Genomic DNA, 25600 nt, shown 5'->3' on the forward strand with positions numbered 1-25600 from the left:
CTGAGAAAAATAAAATTTTTTTTTTATTAAATATTTATTTTTATTTCCTGGTCAAAATTATGACTAAAATTATGTATTAGTTGAGGTGATTTATTTGTAAGTATTTAATAATTTAGAAATATGAGTGAATATAATGATAATGGTGTTCAAAATATATCATGATATATTCATAAATATTAGATAGTAACTTTAATATTTTTAATCAAATATTTAACAATATTGTTGTTAAGTCTAACAAAAATGTACATACAAATTTCAGTCGTTGAGTATTCTAAAGATAAAAACACATTAAATGTATATAGGCACATGTATGTTGATTGGGCATGTATACTGGGGGTTTTGTGGGTCCCTACCCCCACCAGAAAATGAAAAGTTGTGTAATTTATTTACTATGAATCTCCCCCCAAATACTTCTATGAACTACACTCTTTCTCCCGTCTATTTTTTTTGTGCATGTCCCTGATGTAGATAAATGTAGGAAATGGAACTATTAGAAATATTTTTAAATATTATATTCTTAATGGATGTATTTTGTATCTATATTCAAACACAAACTTAAAATTATTTTTTTATGAGACATCTTTACCACAAACTAAGTCAATCAAATTATGAGTACAGAGTTAGTTCATAAATAATGGCAATTAATTTAATTGTAGATAATAAATATTATAAATATTATATAAATTATTATAATGCATTGTTTGTATAATATTTAAACAAGTACAGTGGTAATTCATTGTGTTTTGCTGAAATTCTGTAAAAAAAGCTGTACATTTTTGCTTTCTGATAGTCAAGGTGATCTAGTGGTAACCTTTCCTTAAGTAATGTTTTCAATCAACAGACTAATAAGTCTTAAATCCATGATACATTTTGGGGTTATTTATTATTCTTTATACTTTAAGGATAAAAATAAAACACATTCATAAACATGCAAACTATTAAATATGAAATTACTAACTGATGAGTTTACTACCATAACCATACGTCTATAAAATTAAACAGTCAACAAATAGGTAGGTACCTAACAAATCTCCATCAAAATTGTTATATAGTGGTAGCCGTGTCAGTTAGGTATAGGACAATTTAGGTACCAAGATACTCTTTTTTCAGTATGTACTTTATCGTCTTTATATTTAACTTTCCAGCCTTAGACCATACATGTTTTGATGCCTGGTATAATATAATCTAAATAGTTTATGTTGTAGTTCCTGTAGGTACTGAATTTAATACTATCATAAGTCGCTAAGAAGATTAATGTGGCCAAGTCGTTCTTCAATTATTATTTGTACTTTACTTAAGGGAACTCCAGCATATAATGTTTAATATTTAGGTGATTCACATGCCATGAACATTTGGGCTATGACTACGTGTGAGTAGTAAATTAACATTATTATAGTGTATGTTTCCGAGAATCGCTATAATGCCGGGTCAGGCAACCACCGCCGGACACAACTCTCGAACGTGCATGGACATATTGTCAATGAAATATATTCTTGTTTGCATAACTATAAAAACTACTAAAAGCTGGAGTTAACTAAACATTCTTCCTGAGGTAAGATTATAATTTGAAAAAAATGGTTGAATCTATAATTGTCTAAGTTATGTAATTATTTCATAAGATTTTTGAAAAAAATCTTAATTTTAAGGTCCTTTAAAATTTAAAATTTAAAATCGACTTCCTAAAAAGCCCAGATATTTTTTCAAACAGTTCATACATGTAATAAAAATTAATAATGTACATTATCGGGACTATACTATTTACTTATTGTGTTTGAAATACAGATTGCAAATTTGTCCAATAATATATTATATAAAGTGTAATAGAATAACCTAACAAATAAAATAACAACTATTCTAATAAATATTTAAAAAAAAAATGTTTTGTATTTATTTTATTAACTTTTGCGTCTTAAGTACAGTATACATTTTTTTATTGTACTTTTAAGTACTGAAAATAACAATTAAATGTAATTAATGTTTTTAAGAAAAATTTGAATTAGCCAATTTTGTAAGTCTTATTTTTAGAAAAGTGTTGATGGTAAAATCGTTTATTTTCCAATTTATTTGAAATATTAACATTTTTTTGGACTAGTCAATAATGATTTGAAAACTTTTTTTAAATTGTACTTTTTGGGGATTTTCAGGTATAAGTAAATCTTAAATTATTTATTATCCATATAATGTTCATAATTTGTTTCATATGCTTAACTAGTATCAATTTTTATTTGTCAGGCCTTTATGTTAGACCTATATATTATATACTTAAATTTTTTTTTATATATCTTAAACCATGTTTGAAACAAAACAAATAAACTAGAAATGTAGATAATTATTTTATTGTAACAATATGATTTAGTTCATAACATACCATAATGTAACGACATATTGTACTTATTTATCATTTTTAATAATTATCAGCATAACATTTGTACAGGCCATGACCAAATCACTCATATTTAAATCATTAAATACATTCAGTCATGGAATACATATTTTGTTATTTTTATTCAGCTTAAAGTATTTTATATTGTCAATATTATATATTTATATAATTATTTCAAAATTATTTCACTTGGTTATTAGCATTGTATACAATTATAAACTTTTATTGTAGAAGATATTATACAAATTTACAAACATAAATATTTTTCTTTTTATATCTTATGTGTCAAAACCCCATACATATTTTTATTTCATACACAATAATAAATATATTTAAAAGAATACATATATTTATAAGGGTTAAATTTCTAAGGTTTTAACACCGTTTAGCTAATAGGTTTCTATTGATATAATATCTAAATCATCGTCAGAGTCAACATCTTCACTTCTAAATAACACATAATTATCCATATCTATTGTCCGGCAATTGTTAATAGCATACTTGAGCTTTTCTTCAAAAACAGCACGGCTACTATAATCAGTTAACCGCAGTTGAAAGAAGCATGTCTGAGCTGTGGGTAAACCATCTTTTTTATCTTCAACTTTGATGATCTAAAAATTTAAAGTGTTTATTACAATTATTATTATTTATGAATACATATCATTGGTCGAGTGAAATTATATATTAATTATCACTTATAATAATATTAATAATGAAAACATTTATCATAACATTATACAAAGATATTAGTTAGTTATCTTATTATACTATGTTTATAAATAATTTAATTTCTCAATTATTACCTAACTTAAATTAAATATTTATACATTATAGAATGCACTACTGTTCTAATTACTGAAACCACCTTATATTGATCTAGCTAATAAATAGTTGTGTATACATTTTATACAAGTATAAGTAGAAGTGTATAACACTACTAATAATTCTATATTTTTATTAAAAAATTATAGATAGATAAATTCCAATAACGTCTTGATAAATAATTTCATAGTTATATCTAGGATTAAGGATTAATACATTTTTAACAAAACTAAACTATTACACTCTTATTCCCCAAACTCACGCTTGTCTCAATCTTAAATCTATATATAAACATATACAGTGGCGGCTCGATGAAGATATATTTGAATCACAAGATTCACAAAAATGTTAATGAGTTGGTGTCTTGTAATTGGTAAAGGTAGTTTGGACAATTTTTAAAGGTTATTTAATCACTAAAAGCCTATGAATTAACTATTTTGTGAGCAGTGAAAAAACATTTAGGGTTGGGGGTGTAGAAATATTAAATATTAGACAAGGAAAAGAAAGTTCAAGCCTCCACTTCATAATAGTATATAATATTATGTTATTGGTATTTTATATTGATATTGCAATATCATATTGATACTAAAAAAGATAATGTATTGCATCACTATGTTATAATGTTATATAATTTTACATATTTTTATTATAATATAATATATTACATAAATAATCTATTGATTTAATTGATACTTGGTTTTTATATTTAATGTATAATGCTTATTAATTGCATATTTATCAAGTGTTAACTACCAACACTACTTAAAATTTACTACAGTAGACACTCGATAATTTGAATCTCAATAATTTGAAAAACTCCATAAATCGAACTAAACGCTGAGTCCCCTGAAAAAACCTTTATAGTTAGAAGAAAGTACATGTATTCCGGTCCCCTCGATAATTAGAAATGACTGGCGGTGGGACACACTCTACGATTCAAATTTTTTTCCACGAACCTCTATAATTCGAATTTCCTTAAACACGATTATATGCAAGTTCATATGTACGTACATATAATGATTATTTACAATCTATTTGACGTACTCTTTATGAAACTTATAAGGACGGTGGTTAAATATTATCGAAGTTTATTAATGTTGTCGTACCTTACCTATCTAATCTTAACTTTAATCATATTATTTAAACAAAATGAATCTCTGCAATGGGTAACCGTTGTTGAAATCGAATAAAACGTAGTCAGTCGCAATACGGCTCCCAAAATAAATATAATATATACATACAATTTTTCACCTCTCTTTTATTCAAATTAATTTATATTCCCTCAATTATTCGAACACTCGGTAAATCAAAAACCTCTATAAATCAAATTGTTAACTCAGTCCCATGAATTTTGAATTATCGAGTGACTACTGTACATATTTACATCAGACAAAATTTAGATTTGAATATTTGAATATTTGAAAATAAGTAAAGCAATTTGTTAATATTTTAAGGAGAATATATTGAATGTTGAACTTTATGATGCAAATAGTTGATACATAAAGTATATGGCATATGATAACTTAAAACATTATCTACATAATATCTTATAAATTAGATATGTTCAAAAAATTTACCTGGAAATTTTGAGAAAAATCCGATAAGTTAGATGGAAGACGTGATCGTCCACAAACAAATCGTAAAAATAATACTTTCTCAGAATCCAAAAAACTATTTAAAATTTCCCATAACCATTGGACGATTTGAGAGTGTTCATCCATTTCTCTATATCTGTAAAAAAAAGTTGATGTATAGTAATACGTAAAGAAAAAATTAAAGGAATTAAAGAGTTTCATATATGGTTGGACAAAATCATGTAAGTAATAAATTGGAAACTTATAACTAAAATAAGGTATTTAAAAATATGCATTTTTGTCACATTAAATAAACTCATTAGCAATCGATAAAAATAAAAATAAGATTGAATGTCTTAATTTGGAAAAAATACAAGAAAACTAGGAGAGTTTTTAAAAGCTGTAACTAAAAATATTAAGTCACAGAGATCATCATTTTATTTTATTGAAATATTTATGTATAATTGTTAGCTATTGTTAATTACAATTTAATTATAGCTAAATAAAATATTACCAATAATACCAATAACTTTAAAAATAAACATTTTTACTACCTATCTATGAAATATTTTTTTTTAGAAAAGCTAGACTTTTTCTTACCATCATACTGTAATAGATTTATAAAAATATACAAAATTACCTAACAATAGTTTTCAAAACTGATATTGATATATTGGGTAGTCCGCATATCATACGTTCTAGATTTTCGGCAGTTTGAAATGTAAGTAATGGCAGAGGTACTAATGCAGAAAGACCTCTTCGCACTGCTAATATTTGTTCCTCCATCTCATGAAACCTTTGTTTCAATGCTAATTTACAAAAGGTTAATCTATTGGAATATGTAACTGATACATGATGACCATATGGAATTAATGACACAGTATTATCCATCCAATCAGTACCAGTCATATTTAAAAAAGGTATCGACTGAAAAAATCAATGACAATTATTATTGTTGAATTGAAATATGCAACTACTATTCTCACTTCTTCAAAATTCTTTTCAGTAACTCCAGTTTGATGTATATTTTGTATACTTGTCAAGTTTTGTGCATAGTAAATATCATTTTCTTCTAAATCTGATATATTTAATGATTCTCCAATAATCATTTTCCAAATTAATGGTGATAAAGAAATAGCTAAGGGTTTCTTAGTTCTAATAGCAACGCCAAAAAGTATTCCTGATAAACAAAATTAAGTAAATTAAATAAACATAAATTAAATAAATCAATAAATAAAAATCACATACCAAGGAATTTAAATTGTTGTAGCTGATGAAAATGGTTCATTTTTGAATTAAATATAAATCGATCTTGATTATAACCTGTTTCATTTCTGCCATTTGGTGTCAAAATAAGTAATTTCAAGGTTTGAAGTTCTTCCATCATCTGGGAAATAGTATCATCAAATACACCTCCTGAATCATCTGCTCCTTCACCCACTAATTTCACCTATAGTTTATTGAGTAATTATGTTAATTTGTAATAACCAATAAACTAATAACTATCAACCACCAAATTATATAAAATAATATATTAGAATTTAAAATGCTGATTGATCACTACCATTAGTTAGTATTGCCAAACTTAAAAATGTATTAATAGCTAATCAGTAGTGTTCAGAAAGTGAGAAGTTATAGGAGCTAAAATAAACAAAATACATACACATAAAAAAAAATAAAATATACAAAAAAATGTATTAATTATTTTATAAGCCTAATAATTTACTTATGTAGTAAGTATTACTTATTAACATTGTTTTACTGTTAGTATATTACTATATTAAAAAACTTTAAATTAAAGAGTAAAATCTGATGTTTAGTGAACTAGTTACCAGTTAGCGATGTTAATTATTGAAGTGAAATATTATTATTGGTAGGTACCTAAATAGTATAAATAAAAAAAAATTTTCAATATCTGTGAAGTTATATACTAAAATATGAGCCAAATTGTTGTATTATTAAATCATTTTTTTAGTTAAAAACACGAGAATATGCAATTATTTCCTGAAGTTTAAAAAATATACAAAATATGCATTTAAAATATTCAATTTTTGAACTTGTTATTGCATAAAATGAATGCCTATCTTGGTCTGCACTCTGCTATAAACTGAAAACATATAGAAACATATGCAACTCCTACAACTTCCAAGTATCAATAAACAGTATAAGATTATAACATTTATATAATAAATAATGGATTAGATTATTTGGAAAAGATTTTTAATAAATATACCACAGTTTTTATAGTATTTCATGATAGATATTTCATTATATCTTATTAATTATTACATATTTCTATATAAAACAAAATTGATATATTTTTCAATTTATGATAAAAGATTAGAAGTTTAATGGAAAAAAAAAGTAATTTTAAATGTTACTACCTTCCAAGGTCTAGATGGGACTCTGAGTTGTTCTGCATTAATGTTGACAACTTGTTTGGCAACTTGTTCAAAAATACTCATACTAGTACCATTACTACTAAACCGTTTTACGATTATTTGAGGACTATAATTTTGACTATGATTCATTGTACGACTAATAATTTTCATAAATGGTAAATTTATGATTTTATTTGTATATAAACATTTAAGCCTTTTATCAGCTAACCAATGCCAACGTTTGATGTTACTCCAATCAAATTCCTATGTAAAGTGAATCAATAATTTAGTTAACTTGATTAGAGCTGGACAAATACAATAAATTCAATTACATACAGCAGTATTAAACGGAATTAATTGCCAACATGTATACAAAATATTTGAAAACTGTTGCAAGCACTTCATTCTAGTAGCGATTGATGCAATTTTATATTCTTGTAAATATCCATATTGGTAAGGAATTGATGCTGGTAAGTCACCATGTGAAATATTTGTAAAATCTCTTAAAAATGGTTCTGCTGTCCATGCAGCACAATGAGTACTACTAGTTGCAATCTTAAATAGAATATTAAATATTAATTAATAATTATTTATTAACTATACTTAATATTTATTTTACTTGTTTGATATTTTTGTCAGATAAAATTGGAATAATCATAGGCTTTTGGACAGGTAAAGCATGACCAAATCCAAGAATACCTCCACAGTTATTACCCCAAGCCCATACATCACCACAATCAGTCAATACTAATACATGATTTGGACCAGTAGCTACATCAGTTACAATTTGGCCTTGAAATTCAGATATCTATAAGTAAAAATAAATTTTAATAATAATAATAACTTCAATACAATAGGTTATATTTACTTTTTCCGGGTTCCATTTTTCTGTATATAAATCATCTGTTGTATCTTGTAAATTATCCGATCCACACGAATAGAGTTCACCATCTTCTGAAAGGAACATTGTAAAGATATTTCCACAGTACGCTTTCTTAATATTTTTTCCAGTTAGTGTAATGATTGCCTAATAAAAAGAATTTAATATAAATTTAAGATAATTCTTTACTCAAGTAGGAGTATCACAGGAATTAATAAGTTATGAGTTAATACCAATGCTTACTTGTGGAACATAGATATCTTTTTTGCTTCCAATTCCTAATTTACCACTTTCTCCATCCCCAAATGCCCAAACAACATTTTCTCCAATACAAATAGTATGATTTTGTCCACATGCAATGTGTTTTATATTCAAGAAGTCTTTATGAACTATTTTTGTTGGATGTTTTTTGTGTACATGTCCACCTAAACCTAGTTTACCATGTTCAGCATTTCCAAACACATAAACTTCACCATCTTGGGATAATACAGCACTGTGTTTATGTCCACAGGCTACTTGAATAACTACTACATTCAATAGAGATTCAATAAGTTTTGGCTTTCTCTGTGGAGCATTGTTACCATGTCCTAGTTTGCCAAAATCACCATCTCCCCAAGAAAAGACTTCTCCAGTCTCTGTCAAAGCTAAGCTATGTCCATCCGAACCAATATATGTGGATACTTGAGTAATTACAAATCTTTGTAAAGCTGATATCATGGTTAGATTGGGAAGGCTATCAGAATGTCCATGACCTAGGCGGCCATAATTACCTTCACCACATGATAACACTGTCCCTTGGCTAGTCAAAACAAAAGTGCAGTTTTGCCCACAAACTATACGTTGAGCGATTTTAAAGTTCTGAATTTTTGTAGGTGACCATATATTAGTACATTGACCAACAGCTACAAAACACAATAAAAATTAATTTGTTTTAAATTTATTCTCAACTAATCAGAATCAAGGCTTTGTTGAATCTTGATGACTTGCTGTTTTAGAATATTAGACAATTACATAAAATATGTTTCTATGAATATACATTGACAATTTATTTTTATTTCTATGTTATTGACATAATCTTAATATAAATGTTGAAACTTGAGTCATTATTCTGAAGGAACAAAAATATACAGATTGATGTTAATTGTGTGGCCAAGTGTCAAACATAACAAATTTTGTAATTTTGATTTAAAAATACAAGTGTCTTTTAAAAACTTTAGAGCTAAGAAATCTTTTAAGTGAATTTGCTTAGTTGTGTTCAGAGCATCAACATCCAGACCCTTAGTTACTAATAAATAATTATTACATAATATACCAGTATTTCCCAACTGTCCATTTCGGCCATTACCCCAAAGATATGCATCACATTTGGTATATGGTTGCCAATCGTGAGGAGTTGTATTAAACCATTGAATAATTTGCTGATCAGCTTCTAAAGTCCACTTATTGTTGCTAATAGCTTCAGACCATAAATTATGATCATCATTTTCTTCTAAATTATTTTTAAAAAAATAGTGTTATACTCTAAAATTTTTATAGATACAATGTATTATACCATTCAAACCAGATGAAAAGTAGCTTATAAACGTCTCAGGGAAATTTTTTCTTGTTAATAAGGCTTTCGCAGTATTCAAAACTGTGATTAATCTTTGTAACCACTGCCATTCTTCGCCTGTTTTAAGAATAATCACAATTAGCTTTTAATTTCAAAATAATAATAATTAACATACAAAATTCAGATCCATGACTTGTATTTGGTGGTACAAATGTTAAACTAAATGTTTGATGTGGCCAAATTTCCAATGCTATCCCAATGAGTCCTTTTAAATAATCACTATATAGAAGGCGATCACCCATTAGCACTTTGTGTTTCTCACGGTTCATTTGCAACTGCAGTAAGTCAGGTAATGAGTTTATAAATTTACAAAAGTATTTAACATTATGGAGTCCACGACAGTATAAAGCACTTTGAGCAATTGATTTGAATCGATTATGTGTAAGATTATCAGCACTAAACTTTATGACCGTTACATCCTTAAATTCATATGAAACGTACATATAAATTAATAATAATAATATTAATTAATTATAGACTTCATATATAAATTTATATTTATATAAATTTACTAAGTAATAGTTCTAATTACCTTAGATTGAGCAAAACAAACAGCAAGTCCGAGTTGGTCCTCCATCCAGCATAAATCATCTACACCACCGGATCCGGTATGCGTGTTTAACAAACTGCCATCAAACAGCGACCAAATATTTATTATACCACTACTTCCTTTGCTACAACCTGTCGCCAGTACTAAGCCACTATCATTGATGCTCATTGAAGTAACAGAATTAAACATGTGTCCTTGGAATGAGTATAGTACTCTGGGTTTTAATGTAGAAAATGGAGTAGGTATTAACCAAACATTAACAGATCCAGCAGCAGTACCAACACAAAGTAACAGTCCTTTATTACCTATAAATATAAATACAAATTGTAGATAAACTATTACCATATATAACAAACATAATACTAATAATTAAATATTGAATATTGTATTCCTTACCCACAGTAGGGGACCAAATTACACAAGTAGGCTCATTTGAATGATTCAGTTCATGAAATATTTCCCAACAATTTTGTTTTTTAATCCACAGTCTAATGGATGTATCTTCTACATTGCTTACAGATAGTATGTCAAACCTTTTTGACCATTGCAATGTAGATATAGGACTCTAAAATATATTTTTACATTATTAACAAGGTTTTTTTTAAATATTTCATGTATTCATATTTATTTACTTGACATATTGTTAATGTTTCAGGTTTAGTTATTGGTTGAATATTACCCACTATTATGGCACCAGAAGAAAATGCTATAGCAAATGGCACCGAATCATCATGCCATACTATATGAGAAACTGGATCTATAATATACATAGGCATAAAAAAAGTTTTTTTACTTTAACATTACATTCTGAAATGTATATAAGCTTACACAATGATTCTTAAATTTTATAACATATCTAAGAACAAATTTATCTATTTTGTGTATGTATTACTATTAATACTAAGTATAAGACATTAGGTACATGGTTTGTGCACAAACCTCCAAGTCGACAAAAATTATCAAGTTTCTCATACATGATTTTATTAAGTGAATCAACAATAGCTATATTCACAGAACCATCAACACCTCCAACTAATAAATACTGAGGATCAAAATTATAAGAATTTTTTATTGAAATTCCAGACCATGCTATAGCTGTTATCCAAGCATCTTGAGTATATGTTGATAGGCAAGTTTCATCTTCTTGAAAAACATCTATACATAAATAATATAATAAATAAAATAATTTAATAAAAATAAAAGTACTAACGTCTTTGAATTGTATAAATATTAAGAGTTCCTTCCATTGATGCGGCAATACATGATCCAGAAGGTGACCATGCAAGTTCAGATATTAATTCTCCATTTAAATCATTATCATAGAGTTGTGTGGACTTAAACAACACAAGTGTCGTTTCTATTCTTAAATCAGTATTCCATAACCTCATTGTTCCATCAAATCCACTATTAAAATAAAACTAATTTTAAATCTTGAAATAAATGTGTATGTGTTGAAGCAAAATGACAACGTACAAAGTTGCAAGGGATTTTACTTTCGGTTGCCATATTACATGATTTATACGGTTCTGGTGCCCTTCCAGTTTCACTATTGGACGTCGTTTTAAAGGACCCAAAAAATCAGATTCATTGGGTAGAACTAATTGTTGTCTTCGTAAAGATTTATTAACTAGTATATTTACCTAAAATTAATCATTTAATTTCAGTTGTCAAAAAATAATGTAATAGTATAATATATAATTTTATTTTTAGCCTAAGAAATGTATTGTTTATATTCCTTCTTAGTACAAACATTACAACGGAAAAACTTAAATAACAAATCATTTTTACTTAATATATTGATAAATTATAACATATAATATATTTGTTTTACTTTAAGCACATAAATTAATTGTTTGAAGGGCTCCTGACTGGTGTATTTTTTCTGTGGTTGCTTGTTACTGTCAAACTTTATTTATACATTATAAACCTGCTACATACTGGGTAAACTGTCTACATTTTATGAGTTCAAAAGTCATATTTTACAGGAAACACTCGATTTCTGCAGAATAAGGTGGAGCGGCAACCACGGTTAAGCAAATTCCTTGGTTAATACGCAAAATACAAATTTAAACAAAAATGCTATTATTATATTATTAAAAAAAAATATATTGTGTAATATTAAATAGTATTTAAAGAAAATTAGATAAGTACAAATTGTATTTTTAATTAAACATTAATTTAATAATTATAACATTCATTTTAATTTTTTACATAAACACTATCTTTAGTACTGTAGATAATTCCGTGATCTGCCACGGATAATTGAGAGTTTAATGTATTTCAAAGTAGCTGTATACAAAATACCTTATCAGAATTTCATGTGTTAAAAATTATGTCTGAAAATGTACTTAATCAAAAACTTTTTATAATTATTGTAATCTTATAAACAAAAACCAATTAAAACCTATCTTTTAACTAATCGATAGATCGTTTTCAGGGATTTTCAATAATCTAAATTATACTAGTAAAAATTATATACAATTAACTTACTAATTGCTTACACGCCCAATGTTTAATATCATTACTAACAACATGAGACAATGAACATGCAGATAATGCATTTATAAGCATTTTAACTGATGGTTTATTATCATTTTCAATTGGATTTAATGCTCCAGTTTCATCTGAAAATTTTTCATATTTTATCAAAAATATTTATTTGTACTAAATAAAATAATAATAAATTTGTTACTTGCCATGCTTTGAAAATATATTAAGTTTTTTTACAAATTCATTTACAACTAATTTGGTAACTTTTAAATTATGTTGCATTTTTAAATTTCCTTCACTTGCTATGGTAAAAATGTCCTTAGAATAAAATAAAATAAAATAGTTATTCTTATACATATTATAATATACAATGCTAGAGTTGATGGATACACTAGGAGTTTAAAACATAGTCATTAGGATTGAATTTCCTTTATATATTTATTTATTTATTTTGTAAAAGTTATCAAAATCTATATGATTAGGCATTATGATATATACCAGCGGTTCTCAACCTGGGGTAAGCAATATGATCTCAAGGGGCACGCGAAAGAAAATTGAGAAATGGCGGAAAAAGTGAAATTGAATGTAACTAAAATAGTTTGCTATTAATGTACTTATTACAATATAAAGTCTGCGATTTAATTTTATTAATGTGATAACATTTTATTGTTGTAGATATTGTAAATCATTCAAGTAGATTAAATTTTGTGGATTAATTTTAGACAATAGATATTTTTCAAGTTATTGATTTTTATTTCACCGAAAAGAGTATAAGTGGTCGAAATGTTGTGGTTTAATTACTGATGGTGGTAAATCTATATCTGGTTGTTAATCTGGTTTCCTTGCGCGTGTCAAGGCAGTAGCCCCCCTGGTATCATTGTTGCAACATTTTCCAGTTGATTTGAAAAACGTTCTGGATGACTCTTGTAAAGTGGTCAACTTCATCAAGTCTCGCCACACAAACTCCAGAATATTTTCATCATTGTGTGAAGACATGAGCAGTCTTCACAAAAATCTTCCTTTTTTATACTGAGGTTTGATGGTTATCATGTGGTAAGGTTCTTACTCATTTATTTGAACTTAGACATGAAGTTCAAATATTTTTTGAAAACCATACTTTTAAACTTTTATTAAAATTAAACGACCACGAATGGCTTCAAATACTATCGGCCGATGTTTTTTTGAAATTAAACAATATAAATTTAACTCTTCAAAACAGTACACTGACAAAATTTCAAGTCACTGACAAAGGAGAATCTTATGTTAAAAAGTTAGTATTGGGAGTCGTGTATTGAGAATAATCAACCAGAAATTTTTGAAACACTACACGATTTTCTCAGCGAAACTGATATTTTCCTATCACAAGACATCAAAAGACAAGTTATTCAACATTTGAATAGGGTCATAGCAACTTTTGAAAGATAATTTCCTAAATGTGGAAACGAAGACCACTGTATAGCATTTCCTTTCAGTGAAAACTATTTAATATCTGCAGTTTTATCAGACAGAGGAAAAGAAAAACTAATAGAACTGAAAACGGATTCTTCGCTTGAGGCAGCATTTGAAAAGAAAACTATAATCACCTTTTGGGCTGATGTGAAATAAGAATATCTTGAGCTATCATGCAAAGCATTCAATATTCTGCTACCATTCACTAACACTATGTTGGTGGAAAGGGCCTTTTCTTCGTACACATTCATAAAAAATAAGTACTGTAATAGACTGTCTGTAAGTTCAAAGGTTTATTTATCATGTATGGAGCAAAATTTAAAAAAATTAAGTTCAGCAAACAAGCTCAAGGTTCACATTAAAATTAAATAGTTAAGTTGATATTATTATTATTTATTTTTATATACATTGTATGGGACAAGGTAATTAAGATAAATAAATATTTCCAAATTTTCTTTTAAAATTAAAATTATTATTATTATTTTTTTTCATTATTTATATTTTAAATTGATATTTGAGGATAAGTGAAAGAGTGGTGAGAGGTCAAGGGGTACGTAAATGAAAAAATGTTTAAGGACCATTAATAAAAGGAGGTAAATATACAATTTATAGAGTATACTTTGAAATCGTATATGACAACTTCATCCTACATTCCATATTCCTATATTTTGCTGAACAAATCTTTTAAATGTATGTATAATATACAAAATAAACTTACTTGAACTGGTATGGATATTGTATAATTATAAGCGGGTCGATAATGTTCAGCTAATGTTATTATCGTGTTTGATAATAATCCTATAATATTTTTTTCTATTTTGTTTGGCAATATTTCTTTTTCATTGTATTCTCTATCAGTCCATACATTCATAATAAGTAGAAGTCGAATAAATTGCAATATTTTGGGAACATTTGTAAAACCAAGCTTGTCTAGTTTCCATACAACTATATCTTCACTTTCAAATTTCCGATGAATAAGTGACATTAAAATATTTATGACAATATTTCTAGATACTAAATGTGACATAGTATGAAATACTCGATTAATAGCTTTTGTACGTTCTTCTGCTGATGTCATTAATGCCGCCTCCAAAGCCAAAGATTTGTTTATAAAAGCATGTTGAGATATTTTTTGAAAACTGCCTTCAATGCTTATGAGGGATGGAACAACCTCCATTCCAAGGTTGTCCATGCTATTATCATCTACGCTCTCTGGTTTAAATTTACAGTGATTCAATTGTTCACAAATCATATTCATATCGAACGGCTCATTAAGATAGTTATAATGATCCATTAGCTTAGAAACTAAAATGAAAAATTAATTAACTATATAATTATACATAGCTTAAGCATAATAAAAACATAAATACCATATTACCATCATATAACTGTGGCTAGTAAATATTTTTAAATCAAATTACAAATTTCAATAAAGCCTTTTTCAATATTCCAAAATTAGATAAAACATAAAAAAACAGATGTATAACCATAAGAATCAAGAAGCTATTTTTTTTTTTTTTATTCCAGGCCATTGCCACTTACACAATGTAACATCCCTATGATTTTTATATGATTTCTTCATGTTTTTCTCTATAGCCAATACTCCTCTAAAGTTTTTAGATCTTCATTTACACAATTCTTTCACTGTAGTTAAGGCCTTCCCTTTGGTAGTTCATAAGCTAGTCTCCATTTCGTCGTCTCAGAATGAAAAGGTTCTAACATAATTTTTGTAATTGTTTAGGGGAACGTTTTTAAGTTAGCCCGTACCTATCATTAACGTATGAATTAGAACCTTTTCATTCTCTTTATCTCATTGAATCAATCAACAGATCGATACAATTTCAAGATTGAATTATACAACAAAAAATATTAAATAATAAATTGCAAAAAAAATTGATTTTGAACCTTTTCATTCTGAGACGATGATTTAATGATTATCCATATAATTTAGTCCTTTGCTCCCCAAACATGTCCAACCAACATTATTCTTTAAGTACCACTAATATATTCTCTGTTTGATCTTATTTTGTAATCACCTTCTAAATTTCTCTTTGGCCTAAATATTCCTCTCAAATATTATTAGGATGCTTGAATCATATTTGGTGGATGCTTATACTCCACAAGCATAAAGCACAATGAGTATAACAAGGATATTATATAATCTGATTTTTGTTCTCCTCGATAACTTTGTGGGCTTAAATAATTGTATTAACAAAAAATAGAATTTGTTTCCCAATGTGATTATATTATAACATCTGTGACTATAACTTATGATTTTATGTCTAGCCCCAAGTACTTTAAGTTAAGGACTATTTTCAAAAACAGGTCTTCCATATTAATATCGAGTCTTGTGGACGCTCACTCCTATATGAAATTATACAGTTTGTTTTGTTTTCATTGTTATAAGATCAATATTTTTTTGTTATGTTACTTAAACTTTATGTTGTTCTTTTGAAATTATCATGACTTTGAAATCACTGCTATGTCGTCTGCCTAACATGTTATACCCATTTAAAAATGCTTTTTGTAGTCTGTGAGTTGTGGTCAATATAGGTGCAAACAAATGCAGGGCTTTTGGGAGTTTGAAATATCAGCAAAATTAATCAAAATAAATTGATTAATCTACAATGTAGTTTGTATCACCCAATAGTTTTGAAAGCTAATTTATCAAATTAATTTTGAAGTAGGAAGTGATAGAAAGCCAAACTAGTACATAAATATGTTGGTATGCCACCAACAATAAGAAAATAAAAACTAATGAAAAAAGAATGCATAAGTTATGTCAACGGTATCACAACGGGAATATTAATTTAGACAAACTTTTAAAAGGAATGTTAATGTTTTAAAAAATTATTTTAATAATATTCTTATTTATTTTTATTTTTATAAAAATATTTTAATTAAAACATGTTTTCCAAAGAACAACCTTCAATATATTTAGAGAATAGTAAAATAAGATATAATACTGTATAAAATAACAGAATTTAAGGAATTTCTTTCATTCAACATTTTGTTTTATACATTCTCTGTCTCTCAATTATTTTCTATAGAAAATTTTGTATTTTATCTATAAAATATAAAAAAATAAAAGTACCTTGAGTAAAATCTGACGTTAGAGATCTTTTGGGTTTAACAAAATCAGAAGTTTTTAATTTTTCAATTTTTTCTTGGCAGTTTACACATGAGGTGTTAACAGCTGAAATATATAAATAAAAATTAAGTGTAAGTTATATATTATTTTATAATTTAAAAGTCCTTACTAGATCTAAGTATTTGTGAAGTTTTTGGTTCAGAATCATCTATCTTGGTCGGTACTTGAAGTTCTGAAACATTGAATTCTGGGTTTCGGTTCATTGAAGGCAAAACCACACTATCAATATGTGTACAAGAATTATTTATCTCTTCATTTTCTATATTTTCTAAAATTTGAACATGTATATGTAGAGGAGTTTCCTAAATAAATAATAAATATACATAATATTATACAGTAATCACATGTATTTAAATGCAAACTATATTTTTTAACAATTTAAGATAGTTAAACAAATATGTATCCACGTGTTTTATCTTATATATCATCATGTTACTAGTTGTATTGCTATCTTACCTAGTATGTTTATCTGCCTAATTGTGCAAGGCAATGCTCAGCCCGTATATTTTATAATAATTAAATAAATAAGTACATAGAAACCGATATTAAAATAAAAAGGGAAAAGGGCTAGACACAAAATATGAATGTAGTTTTGTGTTCTAACCTAACCTAACAGATTTAGGGGTATAGATCCCTGGGCTACAACAAAACTACAAAAGTTTTTATTTCCTTCACTAGCATCATTTTCAACAGTGAACTGTATCTTATTACAAAGTTAAATACCTAATGTTTCCATTGTAGTTCAGAAAAAAATAATGATAATTTTATTATATTTAATTAAAATATGATAGATGCATAACAATAGAAAAAGGTTTTGCTATCACAATCACAAAAATGATAATGAAAACGCACCACGAAGAAGATTTATGTATAGTTACTATACAATTATTTATAGAAAAAAATATATTATAGGGCTATTAGAATATGGTCCAAAGTACCTAAAACAAAGCTAAATCTTTACCTACAAATAAATATAAATTAAATACTCATAAATCAAATCTTTAAAAACTGCTAAACGATCAACATTAAAATTATTATTGGTACTACTACAATCATAAAACATAATATTTTATAAATTAATTAATTAATTAATATAAAATAATAAAGAAAGAATCTTTGAAATAGTACCAAAGGGAGAGGACTCCAGCCCACATAGTCTCCCTTTAATCTGCTCCATTTAATTTATAATTTTAGATAAATTAAATTACCTGCAAAGATTCATGTTGCTCTACATCTGAAGTAATTGAAACCATGCTTGAAATAGCTCTGTTCATAGGATCATCAGTATTATTTGTAATACCAGGACATTTGAATATGGTATTTGATTGATGTAACTTATTACCATGAGAACTTCCAATTCTTCTAGAACTGTCATCAGTTATTCTAGATGTTTCCCCAGAAATCTTAAAAAATGTATGATAGTAATTTTAAATTCTATAAGTAATTATATTTATAATTATTTACAGATTCTCTTCGTTTCACATTATTACTTTCTTGAAAATCTATTGAAGTTTTTAAACGATTTTGTGAATTTGGTATTTTATATTTATTTTCAGCACATTCTTTAAGATAATTATTGTAAAGTATGTTTAGTATTCTTTCAGATTCAATCATATCTGTTTCAACAACTAAATACTTTGAACATAAACTTTTTTCAAACGCACATCTATAACAAATAATAATAATTATTAATGACAATACTTAATATAAAAACTAAGTATAATTACATTATAGTATTTACTATTTACCTGAAAAGAAATATTAAAATGTTATTCATGGTACCATTTTCCTTAATATTATCAAGTTTCTTTGTACTATCACATGTTGCATTTTTATAAGCATCCGTTGATTGTTTTATTTTCAAAGAAATGGGATTGATTAACATATCAACACACATAGAACTAGTCATAATAACTTCTAGACTTTTTAATGCACTAGTCTGTAATGCGCATAGTTTGAATAGTTTAATTTCATTAGCTAGAGAAACCCTGTAAATAACATTAATACAATATAATTAAATAAAAGTATTAGAGAAATCAATTAATACATACTTAGTTGTATTGTCTAAATCTTTTTTACTACATGAAGATGGGTTAGTATCTATTTCTGATAGTTGATCTAAGATATTCATATCCATTAGATTAGAGAACAAATCCAATGAATCAACAGCATTTTCTTTGTGACATTTATCAGATGTTTTATTAGCTTGAGAATTATTTGGAGGCACCAACTAAAATTACATTTTAGTTATTTAGTCTGAAATATTATTGAATTTTGTAAAATGGGTATACTTCATTTGTGACACCACTCAATCGACCAATCGAATACAATGATAATGTTGGAATATGTTCCAATCGTGTGGGATTAAATTTAATATTATTACATGGTAATAATGATTGAAATGATACATCACTAAAAACAAAAAATATTTACATTACTGTATCAACCACACACTTATCTATAAATATATTTTATGATAGCTATGTGTACTTTATATTAATTAGGCATAATTATTATGTATAGCCTAAAATGTGAATTAAAATGTTTGCACAACCTGACATTATCATTTTTGTCTTCCTGCATTACTTTTGCTGCAGTGAAACCATTTTTTAAAGTTCCCACTATGGTGCCAAATGATTTTTGATCCAAATCATAACATCTTCCATCTACTCTTAGACCACGATCAAGGCCTCCAATTACTGCTAATGCAGGCCATACTTTTTCACATAAAACATTTATATCAACCTCTTCAATAAGTTCACAAATGGGTTCTTTTTGAATAGATCCAGATATATCTAATATTCTTTCTTTGAAATGTACTTCAGGTAGAACTCCTTTTAAAAATGAAAGTTGTTCTAAGAGACACTCATTCACCTATTAAATTATTACAAATTAATTAATAAATTTAAATCAATAAAATGTTTAATATATTATCATTCTTATTAACATGTTGATTGCATATGTTTTTTGCAGTTCTCATCCAGTGTGTAGGTATGATAAAAGTAAAAAACAACAGTCTTCTAAAAATAACATAAAGAAATTTCTCATAAATGGTCATTGGTCATACGGCCAAATGGCATACGAAAACATATTTTAAAAAATGTGTTTAATCAATGCTAAATAATAATAAAATAACATTCAGTCACACGTAGAGGAAAATAAACCATTTACTTTAAATACATATTGGATGCCAAATGGTGTCAACCGCATTGCTGATTGATCCTCATGATGCCAATTGGCATCAGTATGTAGTCAATGAGTTAAATTTATGACATAGTTTTAGTCTCAAAGAGGATTTAAATTTAACAAATCTAATAATATCCAAACTTAAATTTTAAATAATTATATTTTCATACTAATAAAATAAAGATCAAAACAAATAATAATGGGAATCATAAACGTTGCTAAGTTTAGAAATTTAACAAATTATATCGATTAACAAATATATAATTTGTGTGATGAACAAATAATTACCTCAATCCACCACTGATCAGTGTTATGCAATGTCCGTATTGTTGTAATATAATTTTCAGTGATACATGTAAACATGGGTGCTAAATAAGGTTCTCCAGCAAAAAGTTCAGTGTTTATATTTCGATCAGTTCTATAATTACTTATTTTAATCTAAAATAATAAATTAATTCATATTAAGACTTTTTTAAAAAAAAGCGGATATGTGGATGTCGCTCTGCTGTACAGTAGGTTACAAGAAGGTTTCTGTATGGATTGCAGTGGCACGGGGATCAATTAGGGAAAATTCCCCAGAACTATTTATGGTTGGTTTAGGTGGGTTGTGATGATAAGTAATCGGTCATTAGTGGTATTTAATATTTAAACATCATCATAATTTAACAATGATGTTAAGTGTAAATAGGCAATAATAGTATGAGTATGGCAGGTCACCAGGCAATATATCGCGATTATAATGCACTATTCGAGAATAGTTAAAATTTTTTTAAGTAGGTTGGTCTAACACCAATCGAATTTATACCCCATAACATGAAATATAGATCGGCGCCACTGATAGATTGTATTAAACTTAAATTCGGTCATATAATATAATTGTATAAGGAAAACGATTCTGAGCGAAGATGGTTTGTCAGTCTGGATTTTTTATATTGTTTTTATTTATTATAGCCTGTAAGTTGAATTAATATTATAATATTATAATTTTTTTATTCGTTGCTATGGTGATATACAACGCGTTAGAAATTAAAATCCCATTTTTAGCGGTATTTCGTAATTTGTCAGCTGTATTTCCCGTGGAATTAAATAATTATTGAGAAAATCGAAAAATGACCACTCTAAAGTACCATCTTGATCCAATTTGCTAAAAAATACGGTATTATATGTTGAAATCAAAGCACTCCTCCTGGTAAAAATTTTGTATACAAAATAAAATTAAAATAATAATAAATAAACACCATTGTAAAACCACTAGCTTCCTCGGTCCGCTCAGAATCTAAAAATATATAAAAATTGTGTTATACCTTTTGTTCAGTGGCAGTAGTGTAACATAATACACAAGGATAAAGATTTGTTTTTGTATCTATGTTTTGGAAAGCTACGACTGGATAATCATTATTCTTAGCGAAGCTAAGAGTTCTTAATTCAGTATCAAAAATTGCTGTAATGTAGTCACCTTGAGTAAATGATTTAAGTACAAGGGATATCTGACCACCATGATATAAAATACCACTGTAAACAAATTAAAAAATATTGGTTATAATGAAATCAACTAACAAAGTGTTTATATATATATATATAATAATGTAGTTAAATAAAATTTGAATAAATACTTATAAGCCTTGTATAGCCACATATCAGAAGTGGTTTTATAGTTTTGATCTTTAATGGGATATTTTGATATACCAATACATGTACCCTCGTTGCTTTTATGTTCTCTCAAAATAAAAAACTTCCATTGATAAACACCTAAAATAAAAATTAATTAGTTTTAGCCAATAAGTCTAATTACAAACAAAATTTTTTACAAAACTTAAATAATAATAAAAAGTAAAACTAATGAATAAATAGTGTATGTGAATTATAATATATTAATGAGTGATCCAAATAGTTTTTCCATCAATGGCCCCATAGTGCAGTGGTTTTCAAACTTTTATTGAACACGGCACACCGTGCTCCTCTAAAAATTTTCTCGGCACATTGACCTTTTTTGCACTAAATAATTAAATGAATAAAGTTGTTTTAATTTATAAAAATTTACATTTAATGGGCTGATAAATTTTTATAAATTTTAATCTTAGATAAATAGTTGAAAATGTTCAGAAGACCCAGTTTGAAAACCACTGCCGTAGTGCATACATTTAAAATATATGCACAAAAATTGCATTTATATATCTAAAAGTACATTTATAAGCATCAAAAATGTATTTCTACTTATAAAATAGCAGACTTTTTAAAAGATCCAAAAGATGATGATTTAAAATAATTTGTGGTCAATTTGAACAGTAAAAATGAAAGAGTATTTTATTCTTATAATATAAATTGTATAATAGTCGTCTAGAGTATGTATATCTTGAGTAGCGGAAGGTGCGCTGGTCTTGGCAATTCTGATACATCTAATTATGCTGTGTTTTTGGCCCCTCTATATATGATGTTGGCTCCTTTGATATGGATGGCTCGTGAATTTCCAAGTGTTTTTGGGTGAGGTCGTTTGAAAGTTGTTGTTGTCATAGAGATGAAACCACCTGGTTCTGCTAATTTCATTCTAGTCACCAAATTTTAGAAAGACGACTTGTTTGAGATTCCGACACGTGCGCCTGGCTGTTACATTGCTTATACATTGTGTAAGGTCAATAGATAGTGAGGAGCTCGTTGTCTTAATAAAATATTATATGAATATAATATAGTATTATATATGATATAATATGAATTCGCAGGACCGTGGCCAGCGACAATACAAAGTAATTATTTAAAGTAAATAATAATAGTAGTAAGTATTATATAGTAAAATACTTAATAATAAGTGTACATTTCAATTACATTATATCATTTTTAAAATTACCTCTTTCTAAAGGAGTAGATCCTAGAGCATAAGCTCTTCCACCATAAGCATGGATAACTGTATGACTATTTTCAATGATACAATTGAAACTCTTTTCTTCATGAAATGAAAATGGTAACTCACCAATATCAATATTATGATTACTTATACTATCATTTAAATCTAAAAAAAATTATAAATATACAAAACCGTAAGAATACAAATTAAGCTAAATAATTTCTTGTTAATTAAACATATGTTAGACATTTGTTTACCTAAGTCTATTTGTTTCAAGTATGTGGATATATTTTCAACTTTTTGTGGAATTAACCACATATTAGTACCCAATTGATCAAAAAGTGTCTTCACAATCTAAAAAAAAAAATTATAATTTAAACTTAAATAGACAATATTATTTTCAATAATTTTTATAATATCATGCAGAAAAAGAATATAGATCGAAATATTATAATTTTGTGATAACTACAAATTAAAAACTTCAATTTATAAAGTTAATATATTTTAATACATACTTTTTTACGGTCACTATCGGATGATTTTAAATAGGGCAATATTTGACGTAATAATCTCAAAATTAAAAGTTTGCAGCGAAAATGTTCAGCTAAAAACATAGTACTTGCACATTGAGCTAGTCGTAGAAGAGTCTCAGTCCATTGGTGAGAACTTATATACAAAGGAAAAAATGATGTGCATTGTAAAACAAATGATAATAAATCACAAATATAACTTTGGACTGGATATGAATCTGGAGAGTTTATCCTTAAAGGAACATGGTTTATTAAACAAAAATATAATTTATATGATTAAAGTACTGCTTTACTTACTCTAGCACATTATTTGGATTTTCAGAAAAAGTTTGTCCCGAAATAGAAGAATGTCTTAAATTTATTAGTATATCTAAAAGATTATGTACATTCACAAAAACTGCTCTAATACTTTCAAAACTAGAATTTGCATTGCTAAATAAAAAAATTATATTAACTAAATAATTAAATTTAAGTTAAAATATGATTTTATGAAAATAACGTACCATCCAGATACTGCCAAAATGTATAAAATATTACTTGTCATTTTTACTAGTACTAATGAGTATCGATCAGTAGACATAAACGGAACATGGAGTTTACACGTACTAACCAACATTTCAGGTAAATTATTTGACAATAAATACTCGAAATCTGACGATGTAAAATGCATGTTAAGTAATGAAAGAATACATATTTGAATAGAACATAATTCTGATGTCGCAGAATCCATCCTTAAATATAATTCAAATTGTTTGTAAATATTAAGAACAGCATTTAGAATCTGTCTTTTAATTGATCTTGGAACTGAATTAATAGCTGAATAATAGTGATCAATAGTATGATGTCCCTTTTTCTTATTTAATTGTGACTGGTATAACTCCAAAAGACCACAAATAAATGCCTCAAATACCTATTATCAATTAATATAAACATCATTATTATGGCTACATACTTAAAACAAAACATTAATTAAATAATATTAAAAATAGAAGATAGTCCATATATTTACCTTACACATATGACTCAATGAGATATGATTGGATGAGTCTTGTACAAAATCAATAATTTTCAACATTTTTGTAATGCGAGTAAATGCAACCAATCGATTCTATTATGTAGATAAAAAAAAGCTTGTGTAAAATAATAAAAATATAAGTATAATATATTCTAATAAATTTATTAAAAGATTAAGGGTTCAAAAGTTATTTATCTGGACTTTTCATGAAGTAGTTATCAATTGATAAAATAATTGTATACAGTGACGTATGAGTTTGATAATATTCTATACATTTTACTAGATGAAATGAAGACTAACCTTTTCTTATACTTAAGTTTAAATTATATTTTTAATTATTAGGCTGCTTTGACATTTTTAAAAAAACAGTTTTTAAGAAACTTCAATACCTACAATTTATGTATGATAATTCTAATCTAAATATTTATTAATTAATTAACTGTACATACATGTGCTCTGATTTCTTCTACTTTTGATGCTTGTATTAATGCACACGGATTGGTAGCTTGTTTAGAATCAAAAACAAACTCTAAAACTGATTCTAATACTGATTTATTAGCATTAGTCAAATCACTAGAGAAAACAATTAATAATATTTTAAAATATTTTAATGACATGTCATAAATATATTTTGATGTCTTTATATTTTATAAGTTCATGATATTATTTAAACACAATTGTAAATAAATTATAAATATTTTTGAAAATAATTTTTGTTTTAAATTGTTTTTAAATTAT

At 26.7% G+C, this 25600-nt stretch overlaps 1 protein-coding gene across 1 annotated transcript in view; it reads right to left on the bottom strand.

Annotated features, from left to right (window-relative positions):
- Positions 1 to 2768: 2768 nt before the first annotated feature.
- LOC132947622 (probable E3 ubiquitin-protein ligase HERC1) overlaps positions 2769 to 25600 on the bottom strand; it is a 35016-nt gene continuing 12184 nt past the window's right edge. The window contains 39 exon segments of the mRNA XM_061017907.1: positions 2769 to 2994; positions 4783 to 4936; positions 5420 to 5706; positions 5766 to 5959; positions 6028 to 6229; positions 7164 to 7424; positions 7497 to 7715; positions 7780 to 7968; positions 8029 to 8187; positions 8284 to 8942; positions 9344 to 9529; positions 9593 to 9709; positions 9768 to 10071; positions 10185 to 10507; positions 10599 to 10767; positions 10835 to 10959; positions 11142 to 11357; positions 11413 to 11606; positions 11676 to 11842; positions 12693 to 12826; positions 12899 to 13010; positions 14860 to 15446; positions 17236 to 17337; positions 17402 to 17594; positions 18501 to 18695; positions 18757 to 18958; positions 19041 to 19522; positions 19584 to 19704; positions 19847 to 20166; positions 20767 to 20916; positions 21783 to 21990; positions 22092 to 22227; positions 23321 to 23482; positions 23554 to 23671; positions 23833 to 24079; positions 24133 to 24279; positions 24351 to 24757; positions 24857 to 24955; positions 25312 to 25435. Coding sequence (XP_060873890.1) covers positions 2773 to 2994; positions 4783 to 4936; positions 5420 to 5706; positions 5766 to 5959; positions 6028 to 6229; positions 7164 to 7424; positions 7497 to 7715; positions 7780 to 7968; positions 8029 to 8187; positions 8284 to 8942; positions 9344 to 9529; positions 9593 to 9709; positions 9768 to 10071; positions 10185 to 10507; positions 10599 to 10767; positions 10835 to 10959; positions 11142 to 11357; positions 11413 to 11606; positions 11676 to 11842; positions 12693 to 12826; positions 12899 to 13010; positions 14860 to 15446; positions 17236 to 17337; positions 17402 to 17594; positions 18501 to 18695; positions 18757 to 18958; positions 19041 to 19522; positions 19584 to 19704; positions 19847 to 20166; positions 20767 to 20916; positions 21783 to 21990; positions 22092 to 22227; positions 23321 to 23482; positions 23554 to 23671; positions 23833 to 24079; positions 24133 to 24279; positions 24351 to 24757; positions 24857 to 24955; positions 25312 to 25435 — 8593 coding nt within the window. The 3' untranslated portion in view covers positions 2769 to 2772.

Source organism: Metopolophium dirhodum, chromosome 6 (assembly GCF_019925205.1).
Source record: "Metopolophium dirhodum isolate CAU chromosome 6, ASM1992520v1, whole genome shotgun sequence".
Taxonomy (NCBI): domain Eukaryota; kingdom Metazoa; phylum Arthropoda; class Insecta; order Hemiptera; family Aphididae; genus Metopolophium; species Metopolophium dirhodum.